Source organism: Erithacus rubecula (assembly GCF_903797595.1).
Source record: "Erithacus rubecula genome assembly, chromosome: 24".
Classification (NCBI taxonomy): Eukaryota; Metazoa; Chordata; class Aves; order Passeriformes; family Muscicapidae; genus Erithacus; species Erithacus rubecula.
In genome coordinates this window covers 1,471,121-1,488,929 of record NC_136676.1, presented here as the reverse complement: position 1 = coordinate 1,488,929, position 17,809 = coordinate 1,471,121, and the positions used below count along the sequence as shown (strand labels likewise).

General features: G+C 47.3%; 1 protein-coding gene across 6 annotated transcripts in view; it reads left to right on the top strand.

Moving 5' to 3' along the window:
* Window positions 1-17,809, top strand: part of UBR4 (ubiquitin protein ligase E3 component n-recognin 4) — an 85,382-nt gene that overhangs the window by 11,193 nt on the left and 56,380 nt on the right. For all 6 annotated transcript variants that reach the window (XM_079326368.1, XM_079326367.1, XM_079326366.1 and 3 more), the window contains exons 16-44: window positions 199-358; window positions 484-569; window positions 1,516-1,685; window positions 2,313-2,595; window positions 3,182-3,314; window positions 3,732-3,811; window positions 4,319-4,447; window positions 4,915-5,097; window positions 5,266-5,388; window positions 5,475-5,704; window positions 6,306-6,430; window positions 6,819-6,916; window positions 7,043-7,200; window positions 7,878-8,087; window positions 8,633-8,734; window positions 9,602-9,702; window positions 9,869-10,067; window positions 10,168-10,356; window positions 10,851-10,914; window positions 11,055-11,246; window positions 11,854-11,924; window positions 12,050-12,197; window positions 12,644-12,871; window positions 13,043-13,213; window positions 13,310-13,492; window positions 15,214-15,372; window positions 15,965-16,117; window positions 16,431-16,658; window positions 17,444-17,601. In XM_079326368.1, coding sequence (XP_079182494.1) covers window positions 199-358; window positions 484-569; window positions 1,516-1,685; window positions 2,313-2,595; window positions 3,182-3,314; window positions 3,732-3,811; window positions 4,319-4,447; window positions 4,915-5,097; window positions 5,266-5,388; window positions 5,475-5,704; window positions 6,306-6,430; window positions 6,819-6,916; window positions 7,043-7,200; window positions 7,878-8,087; window positions 8,633-8,734; window positions 9,602-9,702; window positions 9,869-10,067; window positions 10,168-10,356; window positions 10,851-10,914; window positions 11,055-11,246; window positions 11,854-11,924; window positions 12,050-12,197; window positions 12,644-12,871; window positions 13,043-13,213; window positions 13,310-13,492; window positions 15,214-15,372; window positions 15,965-16,117; window positions 16,431-16,658; window positions 17,444-17,601 — 4,514 coding nt within the window. The remainder of the gene's footprint in view (window positions 1-198; window positions 359-483; window positions 570-1,515; window positions 1,686-2,312; window positions 2,596-3,181; window positions 3,315-3,731; window positions 3,812-4,318; window positions 4,448-4,914; window positions 5,098-5,265; window positions 5,389-5,474; window positions 5,705-6,305; window positions 6,431-6,818; window positions 6,917-7,042; window positions 7,201-7,877; window positions 8,088-8,632; window positions 8,735-9,601; window positions 9,703-9,868; window positions 10,068-10,167; window positions 10,357-10,850; window positions 10,915-11,054; window positions 11,247-11,853; window positions 11,925-12,049; window positions 12,198-12,643; window positions 12,872-13,042; window positions 13,214-13,309; window positions 13,493-15,213; window positions 15,373-15,964; window positions 16,118-16,430; window positions 16,659-17,443; window positions 17,602-17,809) is intronic.

Below are 17,809 nucleotides of genomic sequence, written 5' to 3'. Positions count from 1 at the left end.
CCAACCTTCTCAGAGTTGTGGAATCAGTCCTGGTCCAGCTCACAGTGCAGGGGCTGGATTGCCATGAGTGCACCTTTCCTCCACTGCAGTGGGGGGAGGTTTAAGGGACTCATCCTATTTTGCTGGTGGCTTAGATTTTGTTTATTGTTGTCCCTCTGCTTTTGTTGCTTCTATAGTGTGTTTCTCTTTTCTTTTCAGTTTTTGAGCCTAGCTTCAAACATTTTGAACTTTATCACTTCTTCTATGCTGAACTCCAGGAATAACTTCATCCGCAACTACCTGAGCGTGTCCCTGTCGGAGCAGCACATGGCCACGCTGGCGAGCATCATCAAGGAGGTGGACAAGGATGGCCTGAAGGGTGAGTGAGCAAACCTCTCTGTAGGGCTGTACAGCTCACAGGTGTCTCTCTTTTTCAGCTTCTTGACAAAGTTTTAAATACTGGAGAGCAAAGGTAGTAAGTGGCTCTCGATCCCTGTCTTACAGGCACATCAGATGAGGAGTTTGCTGCTGCTCTGTATCACTTCAACCATTCCTTGGTGACCTCAGATCTTCAGTCCCCTGCCCTGCAGGTGAGCTGGGATTGAATTTATAAATAAAGTGAATAAATTTTGGTGTCTAATTATTCCTCCAAATGGGTTCTCCATACCTTGAATAGTTGTTGTTCCGTTTGGTCGAGTGTATTCTGCAAAAAGAGGTTGGAATATTTTGAGTCCTATGTTTTGAATGATCTTTGCAATCATGTAGCACAAAGCATCCTGCACGGTGTAAATTTAACATCTAGAGTTCAGGTTAATCCACTGGACATTCAAGGGGATGAAAGCTGAAAACTCTGGATGAAAAACTCGTGGATAGAGTTTATCAGGAGACATTCCTACAGGTTTGCTCTGCTGTCAGGACTGATGACAAAAGGCCTTGGAATTTCTCAGGAGAGAATCAAATTCATCCTTTGGCTTTCACGTCCTAACTTTGTAGCCTCTAGGTTTCTTTGCTGGGTCATGGGCTGACCTGACTTAATTCTGTCACAGAGGTTATCAACCTGCTTCACCCATCACTGAATTCAACCTCTGTACTTTGTGGGCTGTTTTCTGCTGTATTTAAAACACTCTATTGTTTGTTAATTTTTAAAAGCAGTTAGACTTTTCATCAATCTGCCGTTTTACTACATTTGAAAAGAAGCAAATATTGCTGTAATCAGTCAAAGGGTTAATCTTGCAGATTCACAGATACTGAGCACAGCAGCATAGTCTCTTCTGCTCTGATATTGCAGCGGTTGAAAAAAGCTCATTAATGCCATTTTTTCTGCATTGCTGTTGAGACTTCATTGTGTTTAGGTGTCAAAGTGACAGCACTGAGTGTCCCTCAGGAGCTCTGCCCTCTGTCTGAGACAGGAGAGGCATTGCTGCATGAGCAGAGCTGAGAGCCCTGCTGTTTGTCATCTGTATGCTCAGGTCATGCTTTTAATTAATTAAAGCATCAGGACTTCCCTCTTTCCAACAAGCCCCTGTGTTGTTGCAGAACACACTTCTCCAGCAGCTGGGAGTTGCCCCTTTTTCTGAAGGGCCGTGGCCTCTCTACATCCACCCTCAGAGTCTGTCGGTGCTGTCCCGACTCCTGCTGATTTGGCAGCACAAAGCCAGTGCTCAGGGAGATCCTGATGTTCCAGAATGCCTTAAAGTCTGGGAAAGGTGAGCTCATTTTATGTTAAGCTGTAAATCAGTCATCTCTTGCCTCTCTCATTTCCTGTCAAGTGAAAATTCTCTGGCCCCAGCATTCCAAGTGTGTGTGTTCCCTGATCTGGGAGAAGCAGAGGGTCAGTCTGCTGTGCTGGGGAATCCTCCACCCAGAGCCCAGGAAATGAGAGCTGCAGTCAGGAGTGTTAGGGGGGAGGAGGCTGAAATGCAGCAAGACTGGCTCAAGAAAGGGACAGAGAATCTCTTATTTTTCAGCAGGTTTCTGGTAGGTCCTGTTAGGATGGTGCTGAGATTCTCTGCCATTATCTGGCTTTCACTGATAGAGTTTAGGTGGTTTAAAGCTCTCATGGACAGCCTTTTCCAGAGAACAGGTTTGAATCACCCCTTCTCCATTTGAATGGCTGTTCCTGTTTTTCACTAAATATATTTGCCATTGATTTTAATTTACTTTAAAAGGTTTTATTACTCACATGGTCTCATTCCAATACATAATATAGTGAACATTTGTGAAATTAGTATTAAAACAGTAAGCAGAAAAATGTAATACTTCTAGTTAAAGAGATTTTAAAGAGGGATCTCAGAGGAAAACTAAACTTGACAAACTTCCTCTCCTGTTGCCAGGTTTGTGGGCACCCTGAAGCAAAATGCCCTGCAGGGAACTCTCCCCAGTGACACAGAAGATCTGAATGTGGAACATCTCCAGCTGCTGCTGCTCATTTTCCACAATTTCTCAGAGAGGGGCCGCAGGTCCATCATGATGCTGTGTATCCAGACCATTGTGGAGCTGACAGCAAACATGGAGACCCAGCAGTGTTCTGTGCCCCTGGTGCTGGCACGGCTGCTCCTGGTCTTTGACTACCTGCTCCACCAGTATTCCAAGGCTCCCGTGTACCTGTTTGAGCAGGTAAGGTTTGGACATCTGGATATTGAATTGGTCACCCAGCAGGAGTGTCATGGACAGTCCTTTGGTGTGTTCTTCCCATGACCTTTGGGAGTAAATCAATTTTGATGTTGTTACCAAACTTTGGAGTTCCAAGGAATTATGGCTGGTTCCACATCAGGTTCAGTTGGAATGTAAATTCTTGGTGTGACTGGGGACTTAATAAATCCTAGTAAGGACACGATGATTGTCCCACCATGTCTTTAAAATCTTGAGTATTTAGGTGTTGATTTCACAAATACCCTTTGTACTTCCTTGCTTTAGTGTTTCACTGTGGAGGTTTTTGGCACTGTCCTCATTAATGGGATGAGATGGTGCTTCATGCCTGTTTTTTTCAATTGTGGGAAACTTGGCCATGGATTTAAACTGCTCAATCCAGAACAAAAACCATCAGGAAGGGTCCAGGACTTTCCCTGGAAGAGTGGAATGTTGTGTTGTGAAGAGGGCTGTTTGTAATCTATATTTCTTTCTCTGTAGGGTGGTATTTTCCCCCTACCCCTCTGTGACAAGGATGCCATGGGTAGGTTTTTATTTGTTTTTTTCCATTCAGGTACAATATAATTTGCTGACTCCACCCATTGGCTGGGTGAGTGGATCCCAGGACAGCAGCAGACGAACATCTGTCCCACTTTACCATGGCTTTAAAGAAGTGGAAGAAAACTGGACCAAACACTGTTCATCAGGTAAGGAAGGAATTTTTTATTCCAAGATTTGCTTTTATAAATAAATGAGAGCCTTTTCTGTGCCTTGGTTTGGGCAGGTTTTTCTGCTTTTTAATGACCATAGTTAAAATAAGTAAAAATACATCTAATAATGCAAGAATTGTTTTATTAAGCAAAATTCAAAGTTATTCTCTCCTAGGAGTATGCAACAAGTAATTAAAAATAAGTATATGCTTATTTTGCCAGGATTGTAGGAATATGAAAGCTTTGGCTGCCTCTACCACAGGTTAGAGCATCTATAATGTATCATGGAGCTGGCTTGGAATCTGGTGGTGGTCATAGACTGGAGAATGTTGTGGGGATGGAGGAGAGACTATAACACAGTGTGGCCTGTTTAAACTGCCACTTTGAAGGTTGTTTTTTGTTCTCACATTGCAGACTCTGCTCCACAGCCCAGGTTCTACTGCATCCTGTCCCCAGAAGCTTCTGAGGATGATCTGAACCGTCTGGATAGCACGGTATGGCACTGCTAGGAGAGACTTCCTGGAGGGCCTTGGGGGATTGCCAAGTGCCAGGGAAAACAGACAAGAAGGAAAGACTTGATTAAAAAGAGGAACCAGGGATCTTTCACTAAGTGGGGAAAAGAGGAGTGGCCAGATGAGAGAGCATGGGATTTCTTCTTACTACCTCCAGCTGGATGTCAGGGCAGTCAGTGTGCAAAGTCTGTGAGGATCTGTTGTAGTACTTGCAGGAATGCTTGGGATTCAGACAAAGACACTTGGCATTAGAGTTGTTGTCTCATTTGCTTTGCTCCAGGTTCTCCCTGGGTTTTGTTTTCTCACTAAATTTGTTATCATCAGGGTTATGGGCTCTCTCTCCTGCCTGCTCCTTATCCCCAGTCCATTGATCCTCAGTCCCAGCAGAACCTCTCCCTGAAGTTTATTTTGCAAGGTTTTGGGCTGTGGCTATTCTGAATACTTAGGGAGCTTTGCAAAGCAAAGTTTCTGTTTTGTCATCTCCTGCAGGTTTGTGAGGTCCTTTTCTCCAGGGCTACAAAGTACGATGAGCTCTATGCAGCCCTCACCTCATTACTGGCTGCTGGCTCCCAGTTTGATACACTCAGGAGGAGGGAGAACAAAAATGTCACTGCACTGGTAAGTCTGTCTTGCTGGTTTTGCTGGAATCTTGCTGGTGTGGTGAGGAATAACAAGTTTTCAAACTTAATATTTTCAAGCAAAATATTTAACCAAAGTATTTTGGACTGTGCTTAGAGTAATGAGGAACTTAAAAATATAACTAACTGTAGTGTTTGTGGTGGCTGGCCATCCTCTTGAGTTTTTAATTTATAATGTGCTTCAGACGTGCTGTAAGTCCATGGTAATTCCAGGAGGTGTGGCTAGAACACAATTAAACAAGGAGAAATTGTATAATTTTTCCTTTTTCTTTTCTCACTCTGGTGTTCTGTATTTTATTATTTAATATGACAAATATTCAGTCCATAATGTGTTCATCTGATTTGGCACATCTGCAGGAGTATGGAGCCCCTGAGGAGATATTTCAGCAGTTGTAATGATGGAAACTGCCATTGTGTACTAATTTTTCCAACTGTTCCTCTGTTCAGGAAGCCTGTGCCCTTCAATACTACTTCCTGATCCTGTGGCGCATCCTGGGGATTTTGCCTCCCTCCAAGAGCTACATGCACCATCTGGCCATGAACACCCCTGAGATGAGTGACTGTGACCTCCTGCACACCCTGCGCTGGTCTTCCCGCCTGCAGATCCCGTCCTACGTCGTGTGGATCAAGGTACAGCCCCAGCCCTGAGGGCTGTGGGGGGTGGTGACAGTGACAGTGACAGTCCCTCCATGCTGACTGCATGTGGGATTTTTGGGGGAACTCGTGCCTGTCTTCCCTACACTGGTTCATTCCAGAGCACTGCTCAGGTGTGATGCATCTGGGTTTTGGTGTTTCTAGGATCACCTTATCAAGCAGGGCATGAAGGCTGAGCATGCTGCTCCTCTCATTGAACTGACCTCCAGCAAATGCATCTCAGTGAAGTACGATGTGGAAATAGCAGAGGAATACTTTGCTCGACAGGTGAGCTGTGGGAGTGCAGCTGGGTGTACAAATTTCTGCTTCTGTGGGATGATCTGCACTTACTGTTCCATCTTCTGTATTTTCAGATCTCTTCTTTCTGTGCTGTCGACTGCACAACCATTCTCCAGCTCCATGAAGTCCCCAGTTTACAATCCATTTACACCCTTGATGCTGCCATCTCCAAAATCCAGGTTTCTCTAGATGAGCACTTTTCCAAGTTAGCTGCAGAAACTGATCCCCAGAAGTCCTCAGAGATAACTAAGAACCTCCTCCCTGCTACACTGCAGCTCATTGACACTTATGCTACTTTTACCAGGTACAGTCCTTGGGATTTCCAGCAGGAATACAATCTCTTGCTGGGTTGTGGGCTTTCTCTGCATTTCCTGTGTTTCCTTAGAAGTGCCTGGGAGTTTTATAGTCCAGAGTAATTATTTTATGTGCTCTAGAGAGTCCTTTAGAAGAAGAATACCAAGTAGCTTCTCAAAGCCATGTGGGGACTTTGTTGTTTCTGAGTAGCCTCCTTGTCTGATCTTCCAAGGCATCCTTGCAAGTTTGCAAAACCAGCTTTTCCTCCAAAGAGAAAACACCCTTTAGGATAGTGCTACTTAAGGTTATTTCTCTGGGATAATACTGAGGCTGTCAGACCATCAAGAAAGAGAAGGGGGGGTTAATTCTTACATTAAAGATCTAAATTCCTCTAAACTCTGGTTAGAACCTGTGAAGAAGAAAGCAAAAGTAAATCAGCTTTTTCTTTTTGGGCACTTCTCCTGGTAAGCAGCTTAGAGGGGATAAAAGCCCAGAACTCCCTTAGTGGTGTGAGATGCAGTGTGGGGCAGAGCTGTAGAAGTTTGTTCTATCAGTCACTCACTGCCCCTGAGCTGCTGAGGTCAGTCCCCTGTGTGTGTGTGTGCCTGCAGGTCGTACCTGCTGCGCAGCCTGCCAGAGGAGGGCTCCCAGGACAGCCAGCCCTGCCAGGAGAAGCTGCGGGGCTACGCTGCAGTGCTGGCCATCGGCTCCGCCCGCTGCAAGTCCAACACGCTGGGTGAGTGCCCCTGCCCCACAGGGCAAGTATTCCACAGTGCTTCCAGTTCCAAAGTCATCTCCACTGCTGTTCACAGGAGTGAGTTGTGCTGCCAGCAGCACTCTGCAGAGTCTCTTCAGTATCCTACCAACAAGCAGTTGGGCAAACCTTGAAAGGATTGTTATTTTGTGGGCTCCTCTGGATTAGTGAAATGTTTTTACAATAATATTGGAGCTTGTGGCATGCAATAAGGGAAACTATGAAGACTTCTGTGAATTAGTATTTATGCCCCATTTTCTGCAGTTTTAATGAACTTAAAGAGGCTGGGATGATCTTAAAGACTTAGGGATTATTTTGATTTGTAGACCTATGAATTTATTCAGTGTCTGATTGTTCTGTTTAACTGCAGGTCCAACCCTTGTCCAGAACTTGCCATCAGCTGTGCAGACCCTGTGTGAATCCTGGAACAACATCCACACCAACGAGTTCCCCAACATTGGCTCATGGGTGAGTGCAGCCTCAGGGGTGATCTGGTGTGGGTGCAGCTGCAGGGATTGCTGGCAGTGGGGCAGAGTGTGGCTCTGTCCCACATCCAGGGCTCTGATATGTGTGTGTGTGTGTGTTCCTCCCCAGCGCAACGCCTTTGCCAACGACACCATCCCTGCAGAGAGCTACATCAGCGCCGTGCAGGCTGCCCACCTGGGCACCCTCTGCAGCCAGAGCCTGCCCCTGGCAGCCTCCCTCAAGCACACCCTGCTCTCCCTGGTCAGGCTCACCGGGGATCTCATTGTGTAAGTCAGGCCTTGTGTGTTCCACCCACTGCTGCCTGCTTTGCTCTGTGTTCTCAGGGCTGTCTTCAGGCTGTCTGTGCAGCACTTACTGACTGGTGCTGCTCCTGACCTAGACCTTTCAGTTCACAGTTCCAAATACTAAATGAATGACAGTTTTTCTGTCTTCCTGTGGTATCTCCAGAAGTCAAGTTCCCTGAGGGAAGCCTTTTTGTCAAATATGGACTTGATGAAACTGAGATATAAACTGGCACATTATGGATTGAATTAATTTGTTTGTGTTTTCTTATCATTCACTTAAGTGAAATTTTTAATGTGTAAGGAAAAGTGAAATGTCATTTTTTTCCAGGGACTTAGTCTAAAATACTCTGAAACCAAAAAGTAGTTGTTGACACTGCAGACAAGCCCCAAAGCCACAGTATGTGATAGTGGTGCTGTCTAGGCAGGTGATGTAATTCTGTATATGCAGAAGTGACATACAGAATTTTCCAAAGGGTGACTGTTTTTCTGAGGGGGAAAATAGCTGGGCCAGTGTTTTTATCTCACCTTTCCAAAAGGGGTTTCATGCCTGACTTCCAGCCAGAGTTGTGCCTCACTGAATGGGAATTCTGATTTCTAGTAGGGATGCTCTGTGATACCTCATGTGGAGGAGAATTAACTCATGTCCTTTTCTTTTCAAGCTGGTCAGATGATCTGAACCCACCCCAGGTGATCCATTCCCTGCTGCCCCTCCTTTTGGAGACCAGCACAGAGAGTGTGGCAGAAATCAGCAGCAACTCCCTGGAAAGGATCTTGGGCCCAGCAGAGTCTGATGAGTTCCTGGCACGTGTTTATGAGAAGTTGATCACAGGCTGCTATAACATATTGGCCCATCACTCTGACCCAAACAGGTAACAGAGCTGTGTGCAGAGAGTGGCTACAGCAGGGTTGGTTCTGGAATAGAAAAAATCAGTTTATTTTTATCTGTTGAGAACTTCTGTACTTGTATATTCTAAATATGAGATATTTTATTCACATTACCAGAATTGTGGAGGGGGGCTGAGAGCAAGAGAGATTGGGGGGGAGTAAGAGACTAAAAGTGTAAAAGAGACTTAAAGTGTAAAAGTAGCAAGTCTTTATAGGAATTTGTGTGTGAGGTGCCTGAAAGATCTGGATTATTTCAGATTTCTGACTGGGACTTGCCTTACAGCATCACGTGTTCCTTTGTTCTAATTTGGTGGATTTGTTTGTGTTTATGTCAAATTGTTCATCAACTGTTTTTCTCCTGTCTCTTGGAAGAAGAGCTGCTTTCAACTGGTGGAAAATTTACTGGAGTTGTAATGGCAAATACATCACTTCTGGCCTCTCAACTGTTGTGATTGTTGAAATTATTTCTAGATGTTCCTATTTGATCCTCATGTATTTGATCCTTACCTATTCCTCTTTTACTCCTCAGTGGCTTGGATGAGTCCATCTTGGAGGAATGTTTGCAGCATCTGGAGAAACAGCTGGAGAGTAGCCAGGCCAGAAAAGCCATGGAGGAATTCTTTTCAGAAAGGTGAAGTCACCACTGCAGTTATAGCCCAAGGACTTCATTTCTCATCCTTTTTCTGTTACTTGTCACTGTAGACACCAAGGTGATGTTAATGCCATTGTGTAGGAAAATACAGACTCTGTAAAGCCAGGATATCCTTCAGGCAGAGAGTGGGAAGAGACTCTGGGGGGGTGGAGAGGACCTGAATATTTGTCCAAATCAAATACAAGGTCTCACAGTGATGGTTAGTGGGGAATCTTGCAGGGTGGTTGTTCTGTCAGTGCAGATATCTGAGAGATGCTGCTCCATAAGGCACTTACAGACCAAGCAGCAAAATCCCAAATTCTCTCAGTGCTTCTGTGGCGCCGTGGGTTGATAATTTTAAGGGTGAGGGAAGGGGGTTGGCCTGACTTAGAATCATAAAGACAAATTCTACTGGCAGCAGCCTAGAACAGCTGTGATAGAAACAGTCTGGCACAAGCAGATTGTTCTGAGGTGAACAAGAGGAAAGGCTTCTCCATCAGAAAGCTGACCATTGCCTGGTTTTTCTCTGTACCTGTTGAAAGCTCAGAATGAAAGCAGCCTGGTGGCTGTACATTGTTAGTATGGAAGGGAAAGATAGGCAAGAAAATCTGTTTTAGAGCCAGTTCAGGCCCTTTTGTGACTGCATATGTAGAGAGCACTGAAATGCTACTGAGGAGCCCATTTATGAGTTTTGGTCTGAGCTGGGTTTGCTGTTTGGCTGAAAGCAGTTTGTGTGGTTTGGCTGCTGAGCAGTGTTAACACAAACTCCTGCCAGTCTGAAACATGAGGGCAGAAAGAAGTGGAGCCAGTGGAAAAGGGGAATGGGCTGCTTTTTACAAAGCTGATTTCATTCTCCCCTCTGTGTAGTGGAGAACTGGTGCAGATCATGATGGCGACAGCCAATGAGAACCTCTCGGCCAAGTTCTGCAACAGGGTGCTGAAATTCTTCACCAAGCTCTTCCAGCTGAGTAAGTGCCAGTGGGATCTCCTCCATCCTGCCTTTTCCACTTCATGCTGAAGTGAGATTGGAAGAGAAGCTGTGGGAGGGAGTGTCACAGCTTTGTGCTTTCAAGGAAAGCCAGTTTCACAGGTATTCCTTGGAGCATGTGTCAGTGTCAGTAACTTTCCCTGCAGCTGAGAAGAGCCCCAACCCCAGCCTGCTGCGCCTCTGTGGCTCCCTGGCCCAGCTGGCCTGTGTGGAGCCTGTCAGGCTGCAGGCCTGGCTCACCAGGATGACCATGTCCCCACCCAAGGACTCAGACCAGCTGGATGTGGTGCAGGAGAACAGGCAGCTCCTACAGCTCCTGACCACCTACATTGTTCGGGAGAACAGGTAAAGCACAGCCTGGTCCTGTCTTGTGTGTGCTCTGCTCTCATGTGAGCACTGCTGGCTCTTTGTGGTACCTGTGTGAAACTCTTCTCTTTTTGCTCAGCCAAGTGGGGGAAGGTGTGTGCACTGTTCTGCTCAGCACCCTGATACCAATGGCAACGGAGATGTTGGCCAATGGGGATGGCACAGGCTTTCCTGAGCTGATGGTCGTCATGGCAACTTTGGCCAGTGCAGGACAAGGGGCAGGACACCTCCAGCTTCATGGTGCTGCTGTGGACTGGCTGGGCAGATGGTAAGAGTGAACTCTGTGCTGCTCATGCTTCGTTTGTGGGGGTTTTTTATTTCTCTTCTGGTGTTTTGGGGACAGAAATTTATGTTTACACATACTCCCTTCTCTCTTAGTTTATTGCTTGTTGTTTGGAATATAAAGTGTCTGAGGGAGGCTGATCTGTGTCCATCTGTTCCAAACAACCACTTTTTTTTTTCTTTACTCTGGATGGTTTAATTCCTGCATTTGTACACTCCCTGTTGTTAATCTAAAGCAAACTGAGTGCTTGCAGCTCTTGGTCAGGACTGAGTGTATATTTCCCAAAGGCTATCAGCTGGAGTTAGGAGTTTTGGACTCCCCATCCCTGGAAGTGTTCCAGGCTAAGTTGGACAAGGCTTGGTCCAGCCTGGGATAGTGGAAGGTGTCCCTGCCTGTGGCAGGGTGTGGGATGAGGTGGGCTTTAGGATCCCTTCTATCCTAAACCATTCCATAGTAATTCCCAGTGTTCTGTGTTGCAGCAAGAAATACCTGTCTCAAAAGAACGTGGTAGAAAAAATGAATGCCAACGTCATGCAAGGGAAGGTAAGACTTGAGCTGGTGCTGCACTTTCAGAGTGACTCCCAGGCACAGCTTCAGCTCTCCTGGCTTGGCCGCAGCATTTGGGTAACACCCTGTAGCAGGTGTTGTGTTGTCTCTGATTTCCCTTGCCTTGTGCTGTGCAGCACGTGACAATCCTGGAGTGCACGTGCCACATCGTGTCCTACCTGGCCGACGTGACCAACGCGCTGAGCCAGAGCGGCGGGCAGGGCCCCAGCCACCTGTCGGTGGACGGCGAGGAGCGCGCCATCGAGGTGGACTCGGACTGGGTGGAGGAGCTGGCTGTGGAGGAGGAGGATTCCCAGGCTGAGGACTCGGTAGGCAACAGGCACAGGGAATGCTCCAAAGGACACCAGGGATTATTTTGCACCTCCTAAATCACACAGTTTATAAATGGAGATTTGTGTTTATTCCTGTTGAGAGACTGAGTGGAGGACCCTATGTGTCAGGTCTGGCATTGCTGCCCAGATGTGTTGACTCTAATATCAACAAAAGTTAAATATTCCTTATTTTAATTTTAAAAAGGAAGAAATGGAATAAAATGGGTTTGTTCCTACTGGTTGGTTGGCAATTACTAGTTTTTGTATCAGCAAATTATATTAATACTATTATATTATCTTTACGTTAATACTTTTAATTGCTTTGGGTGGTGGGAAAAAAACTGTTAGAATTTTATTTATCCTTATTTTTTGGTATCAATATTTTTGTTACTGTTTCTTTTTCTTGTTAACCTTTTCATGTTACTACAATGTGTCACCATCTTCTTTCTCCATTTGATTTGATACCAGCAGCCTTCTAGCTCAGTGTTGCTAAAATTTGCTGTTCCTAAAATGTACATTTGGTGTCTGGGGAATTTATTCTGTACTTGTACTTCACTGTAGCTGCAGTTATGACACCTTCCTAAAACAATTTTCTTCTGGATAGGATGAAGATTCTCTCTGTAATAAGCTCTGTACCTTCACCATCACACAGAAAGAGTTTATGAATCAACACTGGTAAGAATCTCAAGCTTGTGTTCAGAGTTTCAGCCTGGTATTTCTGGCCATTGGGAAGGAAACCAGTGTGGTTTGTGAGCCTCAAGGCACTGCCTGTCAAAACTCACCTGGCTTATTTTGGGCAGGTACCACTGTCACACTTGCAAGATGGTTGATGGGGTTGGTGTTTGCACAGTTTGTGCTAAAGTTTGTCACAAGGATCATGAGATTTCTTACGCCAAGTATGGATCCTTCTTCTGTGACTGTGGAGCCAAGGAGGATGGCAGCTGCCTGGTAAATTCTTTATGTCTTCAGATTTCCAAGTCCTTTGTAATTTTCTGTTCTACAGTAAGTCACGTCAGGATATGAGTACACAAGAATGCTAAGACTTGAAGGCTTTGGCTTTATAATGAACCCTTGGAATTTACAGCTTGCCCAGAAATTAATTTTTTTGCACCAAATAAGAGCATTGGTAGATCTGTGTCCTGGTGACTCCTGGAATGCCACCTCCCGTTACAGAATTTGCACAAAAAAACACCTTTTCCCATGTTTTCCACTAGCAGCAAATTAAGTCAGTATATCTTAAATATGGAAAGTTTTTAATCCTTGTGTGGAGAGTCAAGTGCAGGATGTTATTTCTTTAGAAGCATGCTCTAATTGCTGCCCTTACAGTCTGTTCACTTCATCAGAAGCCAGGATGAGCGTGGTTTGGGATTTTAGCATTGCTCTGTCATTCCCAGGCGCTGGTGAAGAGAACTCCCAGCAGTGGGATGAGCTCCACCATGAAGGAATCAGCCTTCCAGAGCGAGCCCCGAGTGCCCGAGAGCGTCATCCGGCACGCCAGCACGTCCCCTGCTGAGAAGGCCAAGGTCACCATCAGCGAGGGCAAGGGCCCCGATGAGGAGAAGCCCAAGAAGAGCAGCCTGTGCAGAAACGTGGAGGGCTGTCGAGAGGAGCTGCAGTCCAAGGTATAATCTCTGCTGAGCACAGATGGGTTGTGATGAGGATCTTGGGCAGGCCAGGTTGGTTATAAGCTGAGATGAGAGGGTCATAAAGGAGTGTGAGGCTTTAAAAGCAGTTGATGTGCAGCTCCCATCAGGAGCATCTTGTTCCTCATTTGCCTGATCTGTTTCTTGTAGGCCAACTTCTCCTTTGCACCTTTGGTGCTGGAGATGCTGAATTTCCTGATGGATGCCATCCAGGTCAACTTCCAGCAAGCTTCAGCCATGGGGAGCAGCAGCCGAGCCCAGCAGGCTCTCAGTGAGCTCCACACTTTGGACAAATCAGTGGAAATGACAGATCAGCTGATGGTAGGAAACAAAAGGAATTAACAGAGTGTGGCTGGGAGGAGTGGCTTTTAAACAGAGCCATTCCAGTGACACCTTTGGATGCTTTCCCTGGCTCAGGTCCCCACCCTGGGCTCTCAGGAAGGCGCCTTTGAGAACGTGCGCATGAACTACAGCGGGGACCAGGGCCAGACCATCCGGCAGCTGATCAGCGCGCACGTGCTGCGGCGCGTGGCCATGTGCGTGCTGTCCTCGCCCCACGGGCGCCGCCAGCACCTGGCTGTCAGCCACGAGAAGGGCAAGGTGGGACAGGCTGGGGCTGCTGGGGAAGGGGACAGGGATGGGGATGGGGACAGGGCTGGGGATGGGGCAGGGCTGGGGATGGGGACAGGGCTGGGGATGGGGACAGGGCTGGGGATGGGGCAGGGCTGGGGCTGCTGGGGATGGGGACAGGGCTGGGGGATGGGGACGGGGCTGCTGGGGATGGGGACAGGGCTGGGGGATGGGGACAGGGCTGGGGACGGGGCTGCTGGGGATGGGGACAGGGCTGGGGATGGGGACAGGGCTGGGGATGGGGCAGGGCTGGGGATGGGGCAGGGCTGGGGATGGGGACAGGGCTGGGGATGGGGCAGGGCTGGGGATGGGGACAGGGCTGGGGGATGGGGACGGGGCTGCTGGGGATGGGGACAGGGATGGGGACGGGGCTGCTGGGGATGGGGACAGGGCTGGGGATGGGGACAGGGATGGGGATGGGGCAGGGCTGGGGGATGGGGACAGGGCTGGGTCAGCTGGGGATGGGGACGGGGCTGCTGGGGATGGGGACAGGGCTGGGTCAGCTGGGGGATGGGGATGGAGACTGGGCTGGGGCTGCTGGAGATGGGGACAGGGCTGGGGGATGGGGACGGGGCTGCTGGGGATGGGGACAGGGCTGGGGCTGCTGGGTTCCTAAGGGAAATAGAACAGCACTGGATCCACTGAGTTCTCGAGGGAGTGTGAGCAGTGCTGGATGCACTGGGTTCCCAGGGGAAATGGAACAGCATTGGATCCACTGAGTTCCCCTGGAAGGGGAACAATACTGTATACACTGAGTTCCCAAGGGAAATGGAACAGTGCTGGATGCACTGGGTTCCCAGGGAAATGGAGCAGTGCTGGATGCACTGGGTTCCCAGGGAAATGGAGCAGTGCTGGATGCACTGGGTTCCCAGGGAAATGGAACAGTGCTGGATGCACTGGGTTCCCAGGGAAGTGGAACGGTGCTGAGGAACAGACAGGACTGTGGTTTGTTTTGCCCGTCCTGAGATCTGGTGTGAAGTGTTGTGTAGCTTAGGGGAACCTCTGGTAGGAAAAGCTCTGCAGGGGAAAGAGTTCCTACAGCAGGAACAGTTCCCTGCCCTCACCCACCTCTCTGAGCCACCTGAGAGGAGGCTGGAGTCAGGTGGGGTTCATGACTCAGTGAAAGGACAGGGGAAATGGCCTTGAGGTGTGCCAAGGGAGGTTCAAATTTGTTACTATAAACAAAAACTTGACTACAACAGTGGTTGGGCATTAGAATAAGTTGCCCAGAGAGGTGGAGGAATCATCAATTCTGGAAGTATCCAAGAGGTGTCTGTGCATGGCACTTGGGGATGTAGTTTAGGGGTGGTGCTGGGGTGATGGTTGGACTCAGTGATCTCATGGATCCCTTCCAGCCTTGATGATTCTGTGGTTCTGATTCTGTAGCTGGGATCTGGAACTGAAATGCCTGAGTTACAAAGTCAGATAACCGAGTTCATTATGTGATTCTGATTCTGTAAGTGGATGTGGAGCTGAAATGCCTGGCTCCCCTCAGTTACAGCCAGATAATTGAGTTCATTCTGTGATTCTGATTCTGTAAGTGGATGTGGAGCTGAAGTGCCTGGCTCCCCTCAGTTACAGCCAGATAACCGAGTTCATTCTGTGATTCTGATTCTGTAACTGAATGTGGAGCTGAAATGCCTGGCTCCCCTTAGTTACAGCCAGATAACTGAGTTCATTCTGGGGTGCAGATCACAGTGCTGCAGCTCTCAGCCCTGCTGAAACAAGCTGACTCCAGCAAAAGGAAGCTGACCCTGACCCGCCTGGCATCCGCACCCGTCCCGTTCACGGTGCTGAGCCTGACTGGGAACCCCTGCAAGGAGGATTACCTGGCTGTGTGTGGGCTGAAGGTAAGGGCCTGCCAAACCCTTTTCCAGGGAGCTGTAAACATCAGCTCAAAGCCAGCTGTCTTTGTTTCCTCTGAAGAGTTAGCACAGAGCTGCCTCCAAAGTTCTGTCACTACTTCAGCTCCTGATTTACTTTCCTACTAGATAGATGAGGCAAAAGAAGCAGGACCTGTATGAATGATACAATTAATGAGACAGTGCCTCAAAATAGTATTTCTTAAGTGTGTTTAGGCTGATTTTGTTTTAAGACAAGAGCCAAGGTTTAGTCATGTCAGACTTAGTGTATGAAAACTAGTCTTTAACAATTAGTGTTCTTTGGCAAGAACTCCTCTTTTTTGTATTCTCTCAAATTTGGATTCAGCTTTCCAATGCAGAATCTACAGATGTGTTATTTAGCTGAGAAAAAGCTGCACTCTCTAGAGTATTTTCTTTTCAAACCTTCATGTCATTTATCTTCAATACAGGAAACTGAGATTTAGATTCTCTGAATCATTTTGTTCCATAAGAGAAAGGCTGACTTTTAACTCCATTCTTGGCTTCAAACACGTATAAACACTTCATTTTAATGTTGAACCAATTTTCTTTGCTACTGCAGGATTGCCATGTGTTAACATTCAGCAGCTCTGGATCAGTCTCTGATCATTTGGTGCTTCATCCCCAACTGGCCACTGGGAATTTCATCATCAAAGCTGTGTGGTTGCCAGGATCTCAAACAGAGCTGGCCATTGTCACTGCAGACTTTGTAAAGGTATGTCTGGCCATGAGCTACTGATGATACAGCCTCTGTCAGACATCAGAGTCTGGATCCTCAGGGAGTTGCATGTGGGAGAATGTGATAGTATTCTTGAAATAAATTTGAAATATAAATTTGGAATATTTGGGCTGTTATTGCAAGGAAAAACAAACCAAAGAACTTAAAGAAAAAAAAAAGCCCCAAACTGTAACATCTCAAAGGGATTCCCTCATCTCACCTCTTGTTCATTTGCACTGTTTGTATTGTAGCAATTAATTATTGCCTTGATAATCACTGTAGTTAATTATTCCCTTGGTTCCTCCCACAGATTTACGATCTCTCAGTCGATGCCTTGAGTCCAACTTTTTACTTCCTCCTGCCGAGTTCCAAAATCAGGGATGTCACTTTCCTCTTCAATGAGGAGGGGAAGAACATCATTGTGATCATGTCCTCTGCTGGCTACATCTACACCCAGCTCATGGAGGAGGCCAGCAGTGCCCAGCATGGGCCCTTCTATGTCACCAACGTGCTTGAAGTCAACCACGAGGACCTGAAGGTGCTGGTGACTTCCCTTTCTCTCTTCTTTTGCATCTTCCATTTGAAGGCAGAAGTTTCCTTCTTTTTTTTCCCCTTCTCCTTTTAAGCCCCCTGATCTAGATCAAGGCATTTTCTCCTTCCTCTAAAGAGAGAAATATCCTTACAGTAAAAGGAGGTGGGGGTGAAAATTAAACCCCTTGATCCTTTCATCTAGAAAATGGAGCATGTTTTCCATGGCTGCCTCTGAAGTCATGCCCAGCAGGATTTCTCAGCAGGGAGATGGCTTCAGAGCAGTGCTGTTCTCAGAGCAAGGCACTCCAAAGGTGCAGGAGCAGAAGGGATAAATCACCATGGCTGGGGCTGAAGAGCTGCAGTCAGCCTTTGTTTCTAGTCTTGAGGGTGACCTTTAAAATCTCTCCAGTGTTTTTTACCCCATCCTGCTTCAAAACAGGAATAGATGGGAAGGAGGCCCTGAGGAAGGGCTTTTATGAGCTGGGCATACGGGAATGCTGCATGTGACACTGTCACACAGTGCTGAGGCTCACAGCTGCAGGAGCTCAGGGTGTTACCTACAGCCTCCGGGTGTGCAGGCTCAGCATCCCCTCCCAGAGCCTTTGAAGTGTCTGATGGATGAGTTCACCCAGGAGTTCAGCTTGGAAAATTGTCATTTAGGGCTCTGTTCTCTCAGTGCTGGGGAGGAGGGGCGGCTTAGGGAATAATTCCATCGTAAATTTAAGAGCCTGACAGAGTGTTTGGGGATATTTGTGTTTATGTTAAATGTTGGCATTTCTCTGGATCCCCCAGGACAGCAATGGCCAGGTGGCAGGAGGGGGGGTGTCAGTCTATTACTCCCACGTGCTGCAGATGTTGTTCTTCAGCTACTGCCAAGGCAAATCCTTTGCAGCCACCATCAGCCGGGCCAGCCTGGAAGTGCAGCGGCTCTTCCCCATTAACATCAAGAGGTGAGGATCCTGGGACACTCCCTGCATTCTTATTTCTTCTTTCTGTAATAAATATTGCTTATTATTTGACATCCTGGGTCTGAATGGCCAAATCTTGTGGTGAATATTCCCTGTTGGCTGATGATTTCTTGCTGCTTTTCATGCTCCTTCTGTCTTAATGGACTTGGATGATCCTTGTGGGTTCCTTCCAGCTCAGGAATTCCATGAT